The sequence below is a fragment of the Sphaerodactylus townsendi genome, linkage group LG04 (assembly GCF_021028975.2).
Source record: "Sphaerodactylus townsendi isolate TG3544 linkage group LG04, MPM_Stown_v2.3, whole genome shotgun sequence".
Lineage (NCBI taxonomy): Eukaryota > Metazoa > Chordata > Lepidosauria > Squamata > Sphaerodactylidae > Sphaerodactylus > Sphaerodactylus townsendi.
The window spans coordinates 23663368-23684233 of record NC_059428.1 but is presented as its reverse complement, the minus strand read 5'-3'; the positions used below and the strand labels follow the sequence as shown (position 1 = coordinate 23684233).

At 42.2% G+C, this 20866-nt stretch overlaps 1 protein-coding gene across 1 annotated transcript; it reads left to right on the top strand.

Moving 5' to 3' along the window:
- Nucleotides 1-2575: 2575 nt before the first annotated feature.
- Nucleotides 2576-17769, top strand: LOC125431543 (collagenase 3-like). The gene is made up of 9 exons (XM_048494430.1): nt 2576-2760; nt 5163-5311; nt 5989-6114; nt 8169-8330; nt 8544-8652; nt 9057-9190; nt 11993-12152; nt 14639-14742; nt 17136-17769. The coding sequence occupies exons 1-9, from the start codon at nt 2609-2611 to the stop codon at nt 17234-17236; spliced, it is 1197 nt and encodes a 398-aa protein (XP_048350387.1). The 5' UTR covers nt 2576-2608; the 3' UTR covers nt 17237-17769.
- Nucleotides 17770-20866: the final 3097 nt, after the last annotated feature.

Below are 20866 nucleotides of genomic sequence, written 5' to 3'. Positions count from 1 at the left end.
GGTAATATAAATTGCTTGGGCCAGCGCCTATGTGCCACGCATGTTTGTGAATCTTATATTGCTGAAAATTATAAGCCATATTTCCTAGATTAACATCAAGTTTCTTAGATTTACATCAGTAATGCATATAAAAATGATGTTCAATTTTATTTATTTATTTGTTTGTAGTCTGTTTTTCTCACTGAGACTCAAGGCAGATCACATAGTGTAAGTCAATGCAATCAATAGGATGAGACATCTAATACACAATAAAATGATTACCGTATCATAATGTGTTGAGCATGGCATGTTAAAGCGGAAAATAGTATTATGTAGTTATAAAAACAACGCAGTGTAAAGATGCTCCTCAAAGCCATCAGTTAGGATACTTTGACTGCAGCTGTAAATGTGACAGAATCTTTTTAAAAGCAATCTTCCCTGCAGCTGTTCACCAGATTTTGGGTTGTTTTGGGTCACAGAAGGGGATAGCAACCCCCCTTCCTTCCTAACACTGTCATGATGACAATTACTTTGTAAATAATTTGTTTTGCAACATAATAAGGAGCTTAGGAAGTACAAAGAAATTTTAATTCAAAACGGACTGTGTGCTGGTTGCATTTTAAGCAAGAAGCAAGACACATCATTGGTGCAAATCTTAACACTTGACTCAGACGCTTTTTTTATCTTCACATCTATCCTGAAGAAGACATTCCTCCATGCCATCTTTGATTCAAAACCATTTCAATTGTTCCTACTATTTCTTTCTTTACAGTAAGTGATAACAGACAACACATGGTGTTACAAATTGTGCAATAGTCTGCATAGTTTACAAGTTTCTTGCTGAGTTAACCACATTTGTGAATTCTAGTTTTTCGTTGCTGTTTAGATTTATTGCAAAACACTTGGGGCAAAAAAATAATAAAAACATCACAACCCACATCAATTTAACTTTACCACATGGTGGTCAGTTATTCAGAAGAAATATTAGGTAGTCGATAAGCAACCGAGTTTTTATTGTGGAAGTCATGATAGACTTAATCATAGAATCATAGAATGATAGAAGAGACCACAAGGGCCATCAAGTCCAACTCCTTGCAATGCAGGAACACATAAAACACTCCTGACAGATGGCCATCCAGCCTCTGCGTAAACATCTCCAAAGAAGAAGACTCCACCACACTTCACTTATTATTTTACTTAATTAATTAAAACACTGGGGTGCTGTGTGGTTTCCGGGCTGTATGGCCGTGGCATCCTCTGAAGATGCCAGCCACAGATGCAGGCGAAATGTCAGGAGAGAATGCTGCTAGAACATGGATATACAGCCTGGAAACCACACAGCACCCCAGTGATTCCGGCTGTGAAAGCCTTCGACAATAAATTAAAACACTTGTAGGTTATTTTGCTAGTGAAGAAAAACCTCAGCCAAACAATAGCTTGGATTTCATCCTGCTGAGGATAACATATTCTTCCTTTTGTATCAGGGAAGGTTTCTTACACTGGAGGGAAGTGCCACCACGTGGAATAGATTTGTGGGATCCGACCCCATATAAATCAATAACACTGTAAAATCAAAACAAAAGCTTCAATCAAAGAATTTACAAAATCACAGCTGCACCAAGCAGGACACCAGCAACAAACTCACCTATGAAGGTACCTTATACTGAATTCGACCATCTGCCCATTGAGGTCTGCATTGTCTATTCAGACTGATAGCAGCTTTCCAGGATCTCAATTAGAGATCCTTCGCATCACTTAAGAACATAAAGAACATAAGAACTAGCTTACTGCCAGATCCTTCAGTTGGAGATGTTGGAGTCTGGCAAACAAGGCTGAGGAAAAAACAGTGTGGGTAAGAAACCAAGCTAGAACAATCTGTGCAGAAATGGCCAACATGAAGCCTTTGTGTGCATGTGCTGTGTTTAATGGAAGGTAGGGAAACCCCCACCTGTAATGGTTTAACTAGATTTTATTTGGGCAGCATTAAAAAATCAACAGAAAATGAAAACTGTCCTCATGCCTAAATTAAATAATTTCTCTCGGTTGAACAAGAGGGAAGTTCTAGTGTCAGCAACTAGCTTTGTTGAATTAACCTGAGCTTTTAAAATGTCAGCGTTTTTTGTGTATGGTGTATGGGGAGTGCTGGTATATAAATAGTATGATGTTTTGGGGGGGCGATTAATAGTATGATGCAAACTCCTTTGCCCGTGGATAGGAAGAAGGCCGCATTGTTATCTTCCAGATAAGAGATGAGTCAAATCTTTAGCTGCATACACTATAAAAATGATCTATGTCAGGAACTTCAACCAAACCTGAAACCATTAAGAGCTGCAGAGATGAAACATCTGGTTTCCACGGTCTTTCTATCCTCCTGTGTTCTCGCTCTTGGCTTGCCTTTACCACTGTCCAAGACTGCACCATTAGAACCTGATGCTCATCCAGTTGACGATCTACCATTTGCAGAGGTTATCTACTTGCACATGCATCCATTCCCTTTAACATTTCTTCATATTGTTCTTCTATAATGGTTCCCTTCCCTGTGTGTCTCCAGAGCTATTTGGATGCCTACTACAGTCAAGGACCAGTTCGGAAGAGAAGCACAGAGTCTCTGCCACATCAGCTCAGGCGAATGCAGTCGTTTTTTGGCCTGGACCCTACTGGACAACTGGACACAGGCACCCTTAAATTGATGAAAGAACCACGGTGTGGCGTCCCTGATGTGGCAGGTTACAACTTGTTCCCTAGGAAAATAAAATGGCCAACATGGAATTTAACATATAGGTAAGATGAGTTTGTTTATTGTTCTCCTTTTTTGTATCTTTACATGGAGACTGAATTCTTGCAAATATCAGTCTTCTTGTCTACATCAACACTCTCCCCCTCCCCTCCCCACCCCTTGCACTGATTTTCAAAAGCTCAATGTCTCGAATCTTAATGCTGACACTGATTCTGAAGAAACAGATGGATTTTTTTGGTATAGGTCAGTACTACACAGTAATTATCAGCAGTTTTATTGGAAGAATCCACCACAGAACAGCTTCAGCTTGATTCAAGCTGACCCAGGCCCAGAACATAAGAACATAAGAACAAGCCAGCTGGATCAGACCAGAGTCCATCTAGTCCAGCTCTCTGCTACTCGCAGTGGCCCACCAGGTGCCTTTGGGAGCTCACATGCAGGATGTGAAAGCAATGGCCTTCGGCGGCTGTTGCTCCCAATCACCTGGTCTGTTAAGGCATTTGCAATCTCAGATCAAAGATGATCAAGAATGGTAACCATAAATCGACTTCTCCTCCATGAATCTGTCCAAGCCCCTTTTAAAGCTATCTGGGTTAGTGGCCATCACCACCTCCTGTGGCAGCGTATTCCAAACACCCATCACACGTTGCGTGAAGAAGTGTTTCCTTTTATTAGTCCTAATTCTTCCCCACAGCATTTTCAATGAATGCCCCCTGGTTCTAGTATGGTGAGAAAGAGAGAAAAATTTCTCTCTGTCAACATTTTCTACCCCATGCATAATTTTATAGACTTCAATCATATCCCCCCTCAGACGTCTCCTCTCCAAACTAAAGAGTCCCAAACGCTGCAGCCTTTCCTCATAGGGAAGATGCTCCAGTCCCTCAATCATCCTCATTGCCCTTCTCTGCACTTTTTCTATCTCCTCAATATCCTTTTTGAGATGCGGCGTGAACCATGGCCATTACGAAATGTCAGTGAAATGTCTAGGGTTGCCAACCTCCAGGCAGCGCCTGACGATTTCCCAGAATTATAACAGATTTCCAGATGACAAAGATCCGCTTCCATATAGAAAATGGCAACTTTGGAGGCTGGAATGTATGCCTTTATACCCCACTGAAGTCCTTCCCCTTCCCAAACACCTACCGCTTCAGGTTCTACCCAAAATTTCCAAGAATTCGCCAACTTGAAGTTGGCAACCCTAGGAGCAGCCATGTTAGTCTACTGCAGAAAAACAAAATGGGAATCTGGTGACACCTTAAAGACTAACACTCTTCATGATCGTAGAAGGCTGCAACCTTGTTAGCACGGCAGTGATGGTTTCACAGTAATTTTTACAGGATGAAATCTAGAGAATGCTGGATGTACAAAAGTGTCCTAGAAAAGAAACGGTGGCCACAATCCGTAGCCCATATATGCAACTGTCAGTGCTTGCCAGCCACGGCAGCCTATTTCATATGCAAAGTTCCATGTATCATGCACATCGGTTACAGCCCTCTGAACGGGGCATTTTGGCCTTTGTCTTTGATCCAGTGAACCACACACATAAGACCTATTTTTAGACCTATAAGACCTATTTAGGACACAGTAAGGTTGCCACCTCTGGGTTAGTAAATACCTGGAGATTTTGGGAGTGTAACCTGGGGAAGGTGGGATTTGGGGCGTCTGTTATATTTTCAAGTGATGACTTAATAAACTATCAAATAATGAACAGAAGCTCCATGAAGAGCCAATATGAAATAATTCACAGCCTCCATATATTTTTTTCTTAAGGGAAGAAATCAATTTTTACATCGGTTGTGGTAATGTGACTTTTAACAGCCCTCTTGTTTTTATTAAACAATATAAGGAATTACTCAAATGTCACAAAGGTTTTAAGCTTTATTGACTTTGAATTTTGATTGTAGGGCGCCTGGCTTTTAAAGCAGTTTATAAATAATTCATGATATTGTTATTAATGACCCAGAGCACGCGTTGCTCTCATTTCCTTGAGGACTGCAAGTAAACTGGAAGTCTTCTGAGCTCTCTCAGCCCCACCCACCTCACAGGGTGTTTGTTGTGAGGGGGGAAGGGCAAGGAGATTGTAAGCCCCTTTGGCTCTCCTACAGGAGAGATATAATCCCCCCTCTCCTACAGGGGGGATATAAATCCAAACTCCTCCTCCTCCTCCTCCTCCTCCTCCTCCTCTTCTTCTTCTTCTTCTTCTTCTTCTTCTTCTTCTTCTTCTTCTTCTTCTTCTTCTTCTTCTTCTTCTTCTTCTTCTTCTTCTTCTTCTTCTTCTTCTTCTTCTTCTTCTTCTTCTTCTGATCATGTTATTTACCTCATAGTCAAAATGTTATTCACATCATAGTCAAAATTCCTAGGTCAGAATTCTCCCCCACCCCCATATCTCTTATAGTCTACCTAAAAAAAAAAAGGTTTTGTAACTTGGCATCTGTCACTTAAACAGAATTGTGAACTATACTCTGGATCTAAGTCGCGAAGAAACAGACCAAGCCATACAAGAAGCCTTCAAAGTATGGAGCGACGTCGCCCCTCTGCATTTCACCAGGCTCTCACATGGCACAGCTGACATTGTGATCTCTTTTGGAAAGAAAGGTGACTGAAGGCAAGATGTGTTCATGCCGTGATTATTCTCTCAAATTCAAGCTCTGATCCCCACTGTAGTGGGAGTAGGTAGGCCAGATACTTAACTAACAAAATACCCTAAAGTTGTAAATCAGATTTTCACATGAAAGAGCAACATTTAATTCACCACACTGCAGAGCCACCTTGGTATAGTCCAGTGGTGGCGAACCTTTGGCACTCCAGATGTTATGGACTACAATTCCCATCAGCCCCTGCCAATTGGCCATGCTGGCAGGGGCTGATGGGAATTGTAGTCCATAACATCTGGAGTGCCAAAGGTTCACCACCACGGGTACAGTGGTTAGAGTGCCAGATGAGACTCTGGAAGACACACATTCAGATCAATGTAGTGCCGAAGGTTTTCACGGCCGGAATCATTAGGGTGTTGTGGGTTTTCCGGGTTGGAACATGGCCATACCACTTGGAAAATCCACAACACCCACATTCAGATCCCTGCCCTGTTGTGGAAAGTTTCTGGGTGCTGTTTGGATGACTCTCTTTATGTGTCTCTCAGCTTAACACAGCTCACAAGTAGATGATGTTGTAAACCACTTTGGGTTCCCATTAGTGAGAGCAGCACAATGTCATTACAAACACTGCATTATTTATCACAATTGATTGTTCTTACGGTGATTTTGTTTTTTTAGACCATGGAGACTTCTTTCCATTTGATGGGCCATCAGGCCAGCTGGCTCATGCTTTCCCTCCTGGTGACAATATTGGTGGAGATGTCCACTTTGATGATGATGAGACCTGGACCAATGATTCTAGAGGTGATAATATGTAGTATTTTTGTATCTGTAGAGTCTCCAATAATAAGGAATAAGCATGGAGGTGGGGGTGGGTATGTGGGCTGACCTGGATAGCCTAGCCCAGCCTGACCTTGTCACATATCAGAAGCTACACAGGATCAGCCCTGGTTAGGACTTGGATGGGATACCACCAAGGAAGTCTAGGATTGCTATGTAGAGATAGGCAATGGTGAACAACCTCTATTAGCTTTGTAAAATGGTGCCCGGGGCTCATGCTGGGGCTCCACCTGCTTGCAACTGCCTCCACTCTTGAACCCCCCCCCCCAATGGAGTTTGGGGCAGGGACACAGTTGAATGCTGGCCAGTGAGGCTCACCCTGCCTCTGAAGTCCATGAGGAATTCGAGAGCAGGACCTGCTGGGCTGGACCCAGGCAACCTGAGACCAGCATCAAATGGGCCTGCACCACTCCTAAACTCCACATGGAGTTCAGGGGTGGGGCGCAGTTGCAAGGTGGGCGCAGCCCTGCTATGTGCCCCACCCTCCTTGCTATACCACTGGGTATAAGGGCAGGCATTAATGCTTTTGTACAAGCGGGCTGAGGAGTTGTTGCAGCACTTGATCCTATACGTGTGTTCCAGGAACCCTTGTGATGTCTCAGAAGATTGGGGGGGGGGGGGTGACCTAAGATTGCATATGCATTGTAGTCACCTGTTTGGTTCCTTTCATGTGGGCTGATTAACCTGCTTTGCCTTCAGAAGCAGAAGCAAGTTTAAAAAACTGTCTGAAAGAGAACTTACACATAAAGAAGAGAAGAAGAGTTTGGATTTATATCCCCCCTTTCTCTCCTGCAGGAGACTCAAAGGGGCTGACAATCTCCTTGCCCTTCCCCCCTCACAACAAACACCCTGTGAGGTAGGTGGGGCTGAGAGAGCTCAGAAGAGCTGTGACTAGCCCAAGGTCACCCAGCTGGCGTGTGTGGAAGTGTACAGGCTAATCTGAATTCCCCAGATAAGCCTCCACAGCTCAAGCGGCAGAGCTGGGAATCAAACCCGGTTCCTCCAGATTAGATACATGAGCTCTTAACCTCCTATGCCACTTCTGGAAGTGCTGTCTTCAAATCCACTGTGGAGCAGCACATAATCCTGCCTTTTGGGCCAGTACAATCACTTGGACTAACCTCTTAGGTCTTGTGTAGGTAGTGAAAGGAATGTTTTTGTTTTGTTTTTTTGCCTTCAAGTCACTGACTTATGATGATCCCTGGTGAGGTTTTCTGGTCAAAAGATGCTCAGAGGTGGTTTGCCATTGCCTGCCTTTGCATAGTCACTCTGGTATTCCTTGGGGACTCCCACCCAAATGCTAACCAGAGTTGATCCTACATAACTCCAGAAATCGGGTAAGATTGGTCTAGCCTGGCTATCCAGGGGAGGGCTGTTTGATTAGCACAGCCATTCTCAACCAGGATTCCGTGGTACCCTGGGGGGCCGTGAGCATGTCCCAGGGGTACCGCGGCAACACTACCGCCCCCCCTCATTTTTGTGGTGTCTCCCACCAGTGCCAGCAAGGACATGGAGCGGGCCCATGGGGCAGGGCCTGCCACAAGGTCAGCAGCCCCCCCAGTGCTACCCTTCACCCTGGGAGGGGAGGGTGGGGGGGTGGCAAGCAGGGGCAATGGGAGGGGAAGGTGGAGGGTGGCGGCAGGAGTACCGTGAGATATGAAGAGTGAGGTCAAGGGTACCCTGACCTCAAAAAGGTAGGGAAACACTGGATTCGCAGTTTATAAACCTCTAAGTTTTAATGCATTTTACAAGTATACCAGATTTTATTTCATATGCACATACATGTGCTAACTGGGCAGGAGAAAAACACCCTGTCCCTTTAATGAGCAGAAATAGGCAGTTGAAGTTTAGTTCAATAGCATCAACTGATAATGTATTGCAAATCAAACTTACATTAAAAGAACAATAGAGGCAGGGGGAACCCATATCTTACTTGTATGGCAGCCGGAATAGGAACCTAGCTTTCATGGGGAGTAATGCTGAACCTTGAAAACTCATTTAATTGTTCTCTTTTCCAGCTTTTAATTTGTTTGCAGTTGCAGCCCATGAATTTGGCCATGCTTTGGGACTACAACACTCCAGCCATCCCAGAGCCCTGATGTACCCCCTTTACACCTACAGTGGCTTGAAGGACTTTGTCCTTCCGGAAGATGATGTGGAAGGCATCCAAGCTCTTTATGGTACCCCGCTCATACATAAACCTGAATTTCCTAAGAGCCGTGGCTTAGTTCTCCTGGGGTTCTATGCATTCAGCAAGGGCTGTCTGTCAATATCATTCTCAGTCAAAAGGGTGGCTAAGTACTGGCAGACAGAATTTCAGAACCAAGACAAAAGCGAGAAAATGAACGAATCGGGAGCCAGAAGTAACTAATGGCCTCTGTCCATTCTTGCAGGTCCACGAACGAGAATGGTCAGTGCCGAAGTTCCTAGTAGATGTGACCCAAACTTCTCTGCAGATGCTATTGCAGAATTACACGGGGAGAAAATTATATTCAAGGATAGGTAATAAACTTAAAGAGGTGGCATTCTCCATTTGCACTTTTTTTTCATCTTTAACCACCATCTTTCTGTAATTACTATTAATAAATGCTGTTATAGAGAAGATATGCAATGGAATGAAGGTCAGGTGAGTCATCCACAGGGCAATCTATAAGCAGTGCTGTTCCAGTCTTACAGCAACAGTAGAAACTGTGATTCCCCTCTTTGTGTTTTCCCCTTGCAAATCTGCCTTGAATCATGACTGGGGAATTATTGTCATCATCCAGTCTTGTCTGGGCTTCAATCAAGATCCTTCGCTCCTGCCTCAAATATCTTAATTTATATTGGCTTTATACACTAGTTTGGCTGAGTTTGGCTGGGAGTACCCTTGCAAAGGCTATCATTGCTCTTTTTCCTTTCTCAACCAGATTCATGTGGCATCATAGTGCTCAGATGTCTAGTCAAGGTTGGGTTGTCATTCATTCACTTTGGTCAGGAGTTCCAGACCAAGTTGATGCTGCTTACAGCCTTCCAGATGAGGACCTTATCTTCATATTTACAGGTGAACACTGTTAGGTCCTTCATATTAGCCTTTCTACTCAGTTCTCCCCCCATTCATTAATGTCTGTAGCCATTTTATCAGGTGACCAAGTTGTTCAAAGTTTGCACTTCTGTCTAGAGCTGTCTAGAGCTGAGAGGTCCAGGTTAGAAGTGCCCATTAAAAAATAAAGATCTGGTGTTTGTTTATTTATTGAAAATCTTATATACAACTGCATTGATAGAAAAGCACTTCAATATGGCAGTTCTTGCATTCACACATCTCACAGTAAGCTCTGAAAGAGGATAATGTAGCTCTTCTTGAATGTTGTTACACTGCAGACAGCCTGTTTTCGTTTGTAATGTAGCATGTTTCTGGCACTCTTCTTTTGGTTTTGAAGATATGTTTCTGTCGCTCCCTTGATGTGAATCTTTTAAGGTACCTTTCTTTGTATTGCAATAAGGGCATCTAAGGTTATCCTTTTACGGTAATCCACTTCTTTGGTAAACTTCAAAATAAATTTCCAACGTCACTGATATACAAAATCCTGATCTTTGTACATCTAGGATACTGGAAACATTTTTCTTTTGTCCCTGAACTGCAAAGGCAATTCTGGATGAGTCACAATTGAGTTCCATACCCCTCATTGTTCAAAGACCCTTCTAGAGCAGAACATTCATGTTAAATAGGACAGATCATAAATTCTATAACCACAGAAAGGCTCATTCATGAGAAATGCTCATGACCTGAACCTATTCATGTTAACTTAAGAAAGGCCTATAAGTACCAGTGTGAGCATTGTGCATGTAAATAACTCCAGCTGAGATTACTGGCACTTCTAGTTTTAAAAAAAATCTTTCGAAGGTGTCCTAGACCATGTTTTTGCCAGCATCTTACCATATCCTTTCCTGTTCAAGTACTGTACCCTATAGACATTAGAGATGAAGCTGAGATGAAGCTTCCGACCCAAAATCACGTCAGTTTACCCTGTCACAGTTGATGAGCTCTGACACAGGTATGGGGAAGGGGGAATATTAGAGCTTCAGCCCCTCTTTTTTCCAACAAGGGATTTCTCTATGTCCTCAGCCCTCTATGGAATTATAAATTGCTGGGAAGACATTTTTTTTAGACAGTGCTGGTCATTAACAGCAGCACGGAGATTGCAGCTTGGAGACTCCTGCTTGTTCCTCCTTCTAAACCAGGGGTCTGCAACCTGCAGCTCTCCAGATGTTCATGGACTACAAATCCTATTGGTCATACTGGCAGGGGCTGATGGGAATTGTAGTCCATGTTGCAGACCCCTGTTCTAAACAGTGCTGGCCATCAACTACAGCACGGAGATTGCTATCAGCCAGAGAGAGTGGAAATAGAGACTTCGGCTTGTCATTGTGCGGTCCCGTTTGGAATTTATAATTAGGAGTACGGCTCCGTTTGAAATTTAGGAATGAGGACTGACTATGCGTTACAATGAGATTATATTATGAATTATATTACAGCTGTCACCATATATTGCGTTATTGTTTTCAAGTATAATAATAAGAATGTTTCAAAAAATATATAAGTTGTAAAAAATACAGTCAATAAGAACAGTTATTAGCAGCCAGCCAGTGTACTATGCGTTTCCTTTGCCTTATACATTACGTAGTACACCTCCTCAGTTTGTTGTTTAAGTCCAGTAATGCCTTAGAGACCAGGGCGACAGCTTTCAGGAGTCAAATCTCCCTTCATCGGACACAACAGAATAGGAGATGTATATAGTAATCAGCTTGACTAGAGAAGAGGGGGAATACTTGGGGGAAGCATAGCCTCTTCACTTGACAGTCCTGGAGCAGAACATGGACAAAAGGAGAACAGGAACACCATGAATGAAGGAACTCAGGTTTCCTTGTGTGGACTGGAAAAGAATCAGCAAAATTTTGTATCTACATTTAAGGTAGGGCACTGATATTGAGTTTTCAGATATTGTGGTACTAGTTTGTTTTTATTTTGGAGTTCTGAATTTTTGGGTCCATTGTTTCCTGTGGGCCAGGGATGTTGTTTTTGGTGATATGGCACCCATATTTGCAAGGAACCAGGTCTTCCTCTCCTAAAGACCCTCCAAGACTGAAAGGGAAAAAGAAGAATGGTATTTTCCCCAATAGGGAATAACAGAGGCCTGGATAATTGGGGATATCTTGTTCAGGGGTTCATAAACTTGGACTTCTTTCTCCAATCCCTTAAAATTTGAGGGATCTTTATGAGAGAGATTCCTTGCAAATATGGTGCCATTTTCTCTCCAGATTCCAGCTCTAGATCTCTGGAAATATCCCCTGTTCCACCAAAACATTTTGTAACTCTGGAAAATTCTGTAATTTAGTTTTTCATTCCACATATACACATGCTGACTTGAAAAGGCATTTTTTCTGGTATATTTTTGATTTGGAATTTCAGAATGTGCATTCCTTGTCTATTTTTCCTTTGATTTTTTCCCCTGTATTTGCAATTGAGGTAGAGATATCACAGGCAAAGGGAAAGAACTCAATGGGAAGAGCCTCAGACGGTCGATTCCCTGGTGGTAGCTTTGCTACTCTTAGGCTACAATCCTAAAGACACTTTCCTGGGAGTAAGCCCCACTAAATTACATGGGACTTACTTCTGAGTAGACAAGCTGAGTACTGCTCCCATATTTTCTTCCATGTTCTGTATTGTAGGCAATAACAACACATTCTTGGGGAACAGAACTAAGAAAAACTGCTGTGTCAAGCCCTATTATATAATTATCTCTATAATTTTATTATCATTATGTGAATCATTTATTTATGTAATAATACATTTCCTTTTCTATAGGAAATACATTTTGGGCTGTGAAAGGCTATGATATACTTCCTGGCTATCCCCGGAAACTGTCTGAGCTCAGATTCCCAAGCAGAGTACAAAAGATAGATGCTGCATTTCATGATGTAAAGAGTGGAAGGACAAAGTTTTTCACTGGAGACGAGATATGGAGGTAGGAAGGAAGTGGGAATATAAAGGATGTGGCTCATTTAATCTGTGTTCATGCCCATAAATGTTAGCCAGATGCACTTTAAAGGGTCTGAACCCAGCAGAAGGTCTTTCTCTGTGATGATGGTACAGTCTGTTTACATTGTTACAATCCGTTACAGCACTTTGTGTGGCATTGCTCATGATTCTGTGGTTTATGTGGAGCTCAGTTCTCTCACCATGGATCTTTCGCAAGGTAAATCTATTCCAGGTTTCCTTTAGCCCATTGCCTTCCTTTCCTGAAACTTTCTGTCACAATTTGTGTTTTGAACAATTGACTCAAGATTGGTTTTCTCCTCACAAAGCACATCCATCATATATGACTGGGCAAAGGCTGTCTGGCACGGCAAGGAAACTATTCCAAAGACACAGCCTTATAAAAATTCATCAGTTTTCATTGTATTTTATCTAATTAAGCACTGTGCTATCAGAATCAGCAATGACTCTGCTACTTCAATATATGTATTGGAAGTTAACATTTCAAATATTCTGTTAACGGGTCCCGCGTAGCAGTTGCTTGCTTAGAACAATACTGTAAACCAGGGGTCTTCAAACTATGGCCCTCCAGATGTTCATGGACTACAATTCCCATCAGCCCCTGCCAGCATGGCTAAGTGGCAGGGCTGATGAGAATTGTAGTTCGTGAACATCTGGAGGGCCATAGTTTGAAGACCCCTGCTGTAAACCCTTGTCACTCACAAATCTAATGTTTCTATTTGTCATATATGGAATAGTACCGATTGCAGAACGGCAAATCTGAAACAGCAGCAAAACAGAAGTCTACAAGATTCCCCAGATTGTCTTAAGAGATTCTGGTGAACACAAAGAAGTACATGTTCCTTATCTGAGAGCATCTTAATACAACAATTTTCTGCTGATGTCTTCTGCTCGTTGAAGAATTATAGGAAGTATGGGTACTTCTACCTGACTCCTTTGCCTGACTCTGTTTATTACATAAATACTACAAAACAAGTCTCCAAGCCGAAGCTGTCACACATATTAGATAACAATGTTCTTTAGCGATCCTTTGCAACTAGATTTTCCTCTTTCACACAGAAAAATCCAGTTGCAAGCGATTGCTGAAGTGCATTGAAAGTGTATTTTACAATGTGCGTGAAAGCAACAGAATATTGGTTCACTTGATACACAAATGTATACTCACCTTTCCTCTGATTTGGTAACCAATAATGTGACTGAAGAAGGGTGTGATATGCCTGCTCCTCCTAGCTCTTGATGGCAACCTTGATACAGGGGGTTGTGACAACTGGAGTTTCCAAGTTGACTTTAAGTGGAGACCCAAGTAGAATACATTACAGTAGTCCAGATTTGAGGATACAGTGGCATGGATCCATGTGACCAGATCAGCTGAGTCTACAAAGGAATAAGAGCTGTCTTCTGGGATCAGCAACAGCACATACCAAGCATTTTATCTAATGGTTCCTACCTTGAACAACTTGAAGAGATCAGGCGAATCCTACACTTCTATCATTCCGCAGAATTTTCAAAACAGAAAAGTTCTGGAGAGTATTTCTATTACAGGATTGGAAGTGTAGTATACGGAAAACTCAGGGGGATACTTTTATAATGGAACCAAACTGGGCTACGCCATCTACGCGGGGGGTGGGGGGGGGGGTGGCGGAGGTAGATGTGGCACCGCAGCCACACTGGCGCTCCACATTTCCAGCTGCATAGGGGGGCTAAAAATGCAAACATGCCTCCCCACTGCCAGGAAGCTTCCATTGTGCTTAATTGACTTATGCCATTGGAAAGGTGGTGTAAGTTTGAAGCCCTGGCCACCGGTGCCCAGCTACACCCCCGGACTGCCCTTGCTATGTCAGCAGCAACAACATGGTGCAGGGACGGTTGAGCGGCATTAGTACTACCTCCCACCACTGGGGAAGGCTATGGGGGGCCCCCCTTTGGATTGGGTCGATAGTCTACTGTAATGTCTATTGTCCAGATTACCTTGATTTTATTGCATTGTTTTCTACCTTAGTAATCCACTCTCTGCATTATGGTATGTCATGCCTTAAGCATTGTTTCTTTTTTTAAAAAAAAATCCAGCTCTGTAATCCTACTCCTATTGCATAGCTTACTGGATGTTTTATGCTACCTGTTTTTTTAAAAAAAAGTTTTTGTAATCCAGCTTGATTCTTGGCGAGGAAGGCGGGCCATATGTGAAGGAAATAAATGAATAAATCGGTTATATGTCTCCCCAAACACACTGGGAGCTGTCCCCACTGCTCGTTCAACATCTCGTGCTAAACATTACCAACATCTCTAACTTCTTGCCCGTCATGGACAGTATTCAAACTGATCAGCAGCTCTTTTACTTTTGTTTGCCTCTTTTTGTTAGAAGGAAAAGTTGCCTCTCGTTCTGAGGCTCCCCAAAACTACATGGAATATGTCGCAAGACTCATGCCCTGTTTCTTATTCACTTTGTTATTCCAGCTACAATGAGAGACTTCAGTCTATGGATCATGGCTACCCTAAATTAGCAAAGGAGGAATTTCCCGGACTCGTGGACAGGGTTGATGCAGCATATCAACAGAATGGTAATAATTTCCCATAGGGAAAAAAATATGTTTACTTTGTTGCAGAGAAGCTGGAATTTGTTAAGTGAAGTCCTCATTGCCAGTCGGTGAAATCCCAACATATGGATGTGCTAATTTGTTGGTATATAGTCATTCAGACAAGAACAGATCATGAATTGTGCATCATCCTTGGGCAGACAGATACATGCACAGTCATGGGCCTATTATGCATGCCCTGCTTACCCCAAGGTTGCCTGCTCCACAGTGGGAACTCCCCACATTTCTAAAGCTACACGCAAGAAGTACAAGTGAAGAAGGAAGAATTCCAAAACTAGAATTGAGTACCTAAAAGGTTGAGAAATTGGTAACGGGGACACTAAATATAAAACTGCTAAAATATGAAAAAAATATGTATTTATTATAAATTAAAATCAACTATACTTGTAAAAGGCCCATAATAGCCTACTCTGTACAGACAATATCACAATTATAATATACAGAAGTGTCCTATGGGATACTTGTTTGACCCTTAAAAACATAAGTGTTTCGTCTAACTGGCCTTCCCCAGTGGTCAAAAGACTACAGTGATACAGTGTTTAGCTACCAGGCTACAAATTGTCATTATAACCCCTTTTTATGAGTGAGATCAATGATTGAAAAGGTGTTTAAATAGGCACCCAGGCACAGAAAGTCATGTCCTCTTAAAGACAATAATACAATGTGCCAGTCATACGCACTTCTGCTGTGACATAATCAAATAATGCCTCAGTCATGGCACCATTCCCTGTCCCCGTCCCAGCTTCCAGATCATTTAAGGTAGCTACAGTGATTGCTGCCTTTTTTGCACCCTTTTACATTTAAAAAAACTTTTAATATTCCATTTTTACCATGATGGAATGCAGGCATTTTTTCTCTTTAAATGTTGCGCCACTGATCCCCCAGAAGTGCCTGTGGAGGAGTGGACACCTTTGTGGGTGGGAGAAGGTGGCAAACATGGAGTTAGCTAAGTCAGTGGTGGCAAACCTATGGCACAGGTGCCAGAGGTGGCACTCAGAGCCCTCTGTGGGCATGTGCAAACAGAGTGCTCCCCCCCCCCCCGCAGACATATCTAGGTTGGCCTGGGCCACTGGGCTCGATTATTAGCATTAAACCTAAGACCTAGTTTTGGGGAAGCAATGTAGGTAACCCTGTTAAGCGCTGTTAAACCCCACTGATTTTCATGCGAAGTACTAAAGCGCGATCCTTTACCTGGGAGTAAGCTCGGTTGCTGGCAATGGGGCTTGCTTCTGAGTAAACCCTCCTAGGATCGTGATTCACCTGTTGGAAGAGTTGCACGGTTGCTTCAAAGCAAAGCCACCGACTACCACCAAGCTTACTCCCGAGTAACCTTGGAGCCAACCATTTTTTCTAAACTAAAACCTCAGTATTCAGGTTGAATTGCTGTGTTGGCACTTTGCGATAAATAAGTGGGTTTTGGGTTGCAATTTGAGCACTCGGTCTTGAAAAGGTTCGCCATCACTGAGCTAGGTGAATGCTCTGGCTGCTTCAATTTCCCTGTACTTTTTCCCTGCTCCCTTCAAAACTCTGCACTGAATGGAATGTACACTCACCATGAGGCAGATTAAAAGTGCATAACAAGGCTTATAATCACGCTCACACGCACATGCACACTGATGTTCCTCATTCCCCTGAGGCAGTAAAACTCAGATTTATTTCTCTCTTGCTTGCTAGACTGCATCTCTCCACGGTTTCTCTAGTTCCTAACCATGTACAGTTGAGTATATCATTCAGGGAATATTATTTGGCTGTTAAAGACCATTGAGATTTCATCTTCACTGCATCTGATGAAGGGGGCTCTGTCCCATGGAAGTTTATGCTACGTTCATTATAAGGTGCCACATGATCTTTGTATTTAAACCCAGCAGCTGAACATAAGAACATAAGAACTAGCCTGCTGGATCAGACCAGAGTCCATCTAGTCCAGCATTCTGCTACTCGCAGTGGCCCACCAGGTGCCTTTGGGAGCTCACATGCAGAATGTGAAAGCAACGGCCTTCTGCTGCTGCTGCTCCTGAGCACCTGGTCTGCTAAGGCATTTGCAATCTGAGATGAAGGAGGATCAAGATTGGTAGCCATAGATTGACTTCTCCTCCATAAATCTGTCCAAACCCTTTTTAAAGCTATCCAGGTTAGTGGCCATCACCACCTCCTGTGGCAGCATATTCCAAACACCAATCACACGTTGCGTGAAGAAGTGTTTCCTTTTATTAGTCCTAATTCTTCCCCCCCAGCATTTTCAATGAATGCCCCCTGGCTGAACATCACTTTCTGTGAGCAAGGGGTGAAATTGACAAAGGATGGTCTCATAACAACCATTAAATCACACAACTTTTAACTTATCCCCTTTCTTGCAGATTCCCTTTTTTTCTTCTGTGGATCTGTCCAATTGGAATACAGCATCAGCCATAAAGGAATCATCTGCACTTTGCAAGCAAATTCTCTGTTAGGCTGTTAAGTCACAAGCAATTTTATTCATACAGAAGTTGTGTCATTCAAAGATATTACAAAATATAGTAACATCTGATAGCGTGGAAACTTGTGTGCTGTTTGGATCAGAAGCATGGCCAAATCTACGTTATGTTGAGTCTGAGTTTCTTCTGGCTGAACAAATCAAAACATAGTTCTTTCTTTTTTTTAGTAGGAGAGGTGTCACTGGGTACAGCATAGAAATAAGTTCACTTGAAACATGGGTATTTATGACCAGCTACAGACCGTTGAGCATCTTTTCATAAAACTGCCACTTGGGATTTAGTAAATTAGAGATGTAAGAAAAGATCTAAGGTCTTCCAATAATGCATGTGATAAAACATCAATGAGAAAACAGTTAGCCGTGTTGTCGCTGGATTTGTGTTTTGCATTCCAATGATTTTTTTAATTAATGTAGTTTATCCAGTAGTAGCCCATGTATAATTACCACCTTCTCACCATGTATGCCTACTATCTTCTCATCTTCTATCTGGAATATGCTCTCCAAAGCTCATGCCCCAATAAAATTAGTCTACAACTACATGTCCAGTTCTTGATTTCTCAGCAGTTAATTGTTAACATTTGAATATTCACAGCTGAATGAGTAAGCCATTGAAAACCAGTAAAGGTACATCACTAAAAAGCAGCGTGATATGTGCATTTGCTCCATGATGTTTGACCTCTTCTCATCTTCAAATCTTGCCTTTCCCTCAATCCACTACTGATCCTCACTCAGTGGATTTGGCTGTTGTTTCCTCCACTTTCACTGCAAGGAGAAGCATAGCATTTTCCTGTCCATCTTTGTCAGAACATGTGTTTAGATGAGCAAAATCTAAATGACAGCTGGACCCTCCTTCTAGCAGGTGCCGTGTGCACATTAGGACCGAGAACTTAAAAGCCAGAACAAAATATATAGGTGTCAAGTATGAACATGTTCGTGAACTGGTACAGAGTGGGTTCATTAAACTGCAATATGTGGATTCTAAACTGAATGTAGCTGATGCCTTGACTAAACCTACTGCAAAAGAAAAATATGAGCTACTGTGTGAACAGCTAAATGTGGTGTCTGTCAATGTTGTAAATATGTAAATACTGTCATACCGATTTTGGAAGGGGTGTCAGAACATGTGTTTAGATGAGCAAAATCTAAATGACAGCTGGACCCTCCTTCCAGCAGGTGCCGTGTGCACATTAGGGCTGAGTGCACAACATGTACCGTGTGCAAAACCTGATAAGGTAAGGGCACCTGATTGGTACCATTTTTGTATATAGATAGCACAGACAACAGAGTGATGTGTGCCTGAAAACACCTGTGGTCTGGCGAAGCACTTTGTCAGTAGATAGCAATAAATAGAACTGCACTGGTGACTGTGTGTCTTCAGTTCTTGTCTACATTGCATCCTGCAAGGTGGTCTACTCCGAGTAAATCTGCTGCTTCGACAATCTTAGCTAACCTTGCCATGAAAAGGTAGGAAATCCATTGTTGGGTATTGATAATGATTCATTGACAAAGGGGCAGTGGTGGGATCCAAAAATTTTAATAACAGGTTCCAATGGTGGTGGGATTCAAACAGTGGCGCCGACGCACACACGCACCTCCAGTCCCTATTGGGCAGGGAGGTTGCTTTAGTAACCCCTTCTCGGCACTCAGAAAAAATTAGTAACCACTTCTAGAGAAGTGGTGAGAACTCGTTGGATCCCACCTCTGCAAAGGGGGTATTTCTGAAGGGTCTTAAGGAGGCACTCATCTGTCCTTTGAAACCACCTGCCACCTGTTTTTATGACCTCTGCCCTTCCTGGCTTTTTAAATCTGCTGGAGGAGGGGGCTGTCAGTCTGGGTCTGGGAGATATCCTACCTTTCCATCCTACCTTTAAGGTAGGTTTCAGAATGTGGTGTTGAGAGTCTGTTGCTTTGGCCCTTTGCATGTGCTCTAAGGGATTTCCCAAGGTTCTATCTTGTCCCTCTATTTTTCAACATTTATGTCCAGCTGCTGGGACAGAAGATTTGGGCTGAGGGGCCATCAGTAGGCAGATGATACTCAAATCTATCTTGTGCTACCAGCAGATCCCAGGGAGGTTGTGGAAATTGAAGGCAGTTTTGGAATAGAAGAAGGCTAATAAGCCAAAATGTAATCCTGACAAAATGGAGTTGCTACTGGTGGGGTATTGTTTCAAATGTGGATGGTTTATAATTATACAATTTTTAATGTCCATGATTGCACTGAATCTTTAAGTGGGATTTGGGAAATAAAGATGCAATTTAAATAAATACATACATACATACATACATACATACATACATACATACATACATACATACATACATACATACATACATACATACATACATACAAACAAACATTTTCTCATTAAATAACTTCCCTACTCCCTGAAAGCTGTACTTAGGCAATTTTAAAATACCCTCTCACTGATTTTCACTATTGTTTCTCACATTGGAAAAAGAGGATTCTTGCTTTCACTCTTAAGCTTGTGTTCTCTATTTGCACTAGGGGTACAACTTGCTAACCCATCTTTCCCTCAGCTTCATGCATATATTTTCTACAGCTGGACTCAGAAGGGGAAATATTTGTGCACTGATGTGACTATGAAAAGCTAAAGATAGGACTTAGCATTTTATTTTTCAGGAAATAGATCCTGATGCTCTTAATACAGTTATTCTAAGCACTACATATTTTGGAATTAAAAATATGTGTGGGTGTTGGTAATTGCTTCCTGATTCTAACTTCATGTTATGTTTTTGTTCATTACTAGAACTTAGGCAGTGATTTTTAATTTTGCTCTTCTTCATCTTTCCCTGATTGACCCCATTTTGGAGAAATAAGGTTATGCCCTCTGTCACCATAAGCCAGAGAATTCCTGTTAGTCCACCTCACCCATACATGCCACAAGTAGCAGAAGTTAGATAGTTTGTTTTTAAATCATTTGCATCCTTCCAGTCTTGCATAATGTCAAATGTCTGGCTCTCTCAACCAACAGCCCATCTAGAATGTATGTTTATTCATAAAAATTGGCCTTTTTTTGGAGTATACAAACAAATCTGAGAAATTACTCTACAGACATGGAAGCAATGGAGTTTCAACAAGTAGCTGAATGGAGATGAACAAGATGTGTTTTTTGACATTGGTTAAAGAAACTGGAAATCACCTCAGACTTCATGACTCATACCCAGTCATTAGAACACCTGAATAATGCAGTTCAGTGTTGGTATTTGTATAAGCTGAAAGCCCTAAATGCCACAATTTATTTATTACATAAAAACACAGGAGGAGCCACCCTGAATCAGTCTGGTGGCCCATCCAGTGCCTACCACAATATTTCAATAGCAACCAGTCATTTTTAGGGATAACAAACAAGTCACAGAGGCCAAGGGTTTCTTTTGATGTTGATTTCTAGCATTTATATTCAGAAATTTATGGCCTCTGAATATAGAAGTTCCCTGGAGGACCTATCTTCTATGACTAAACTGGAGGATAAGAGAATTATGCCAGCTGTGTTGGGTCCCCATGGAGGAGAATAGTATGGTATAAATTAAGTCAGCAAACAGTTTAATCCTTCTATGCTTCTAAGCAAGTTTTAAGGGTGGAATGGATCCTTAACC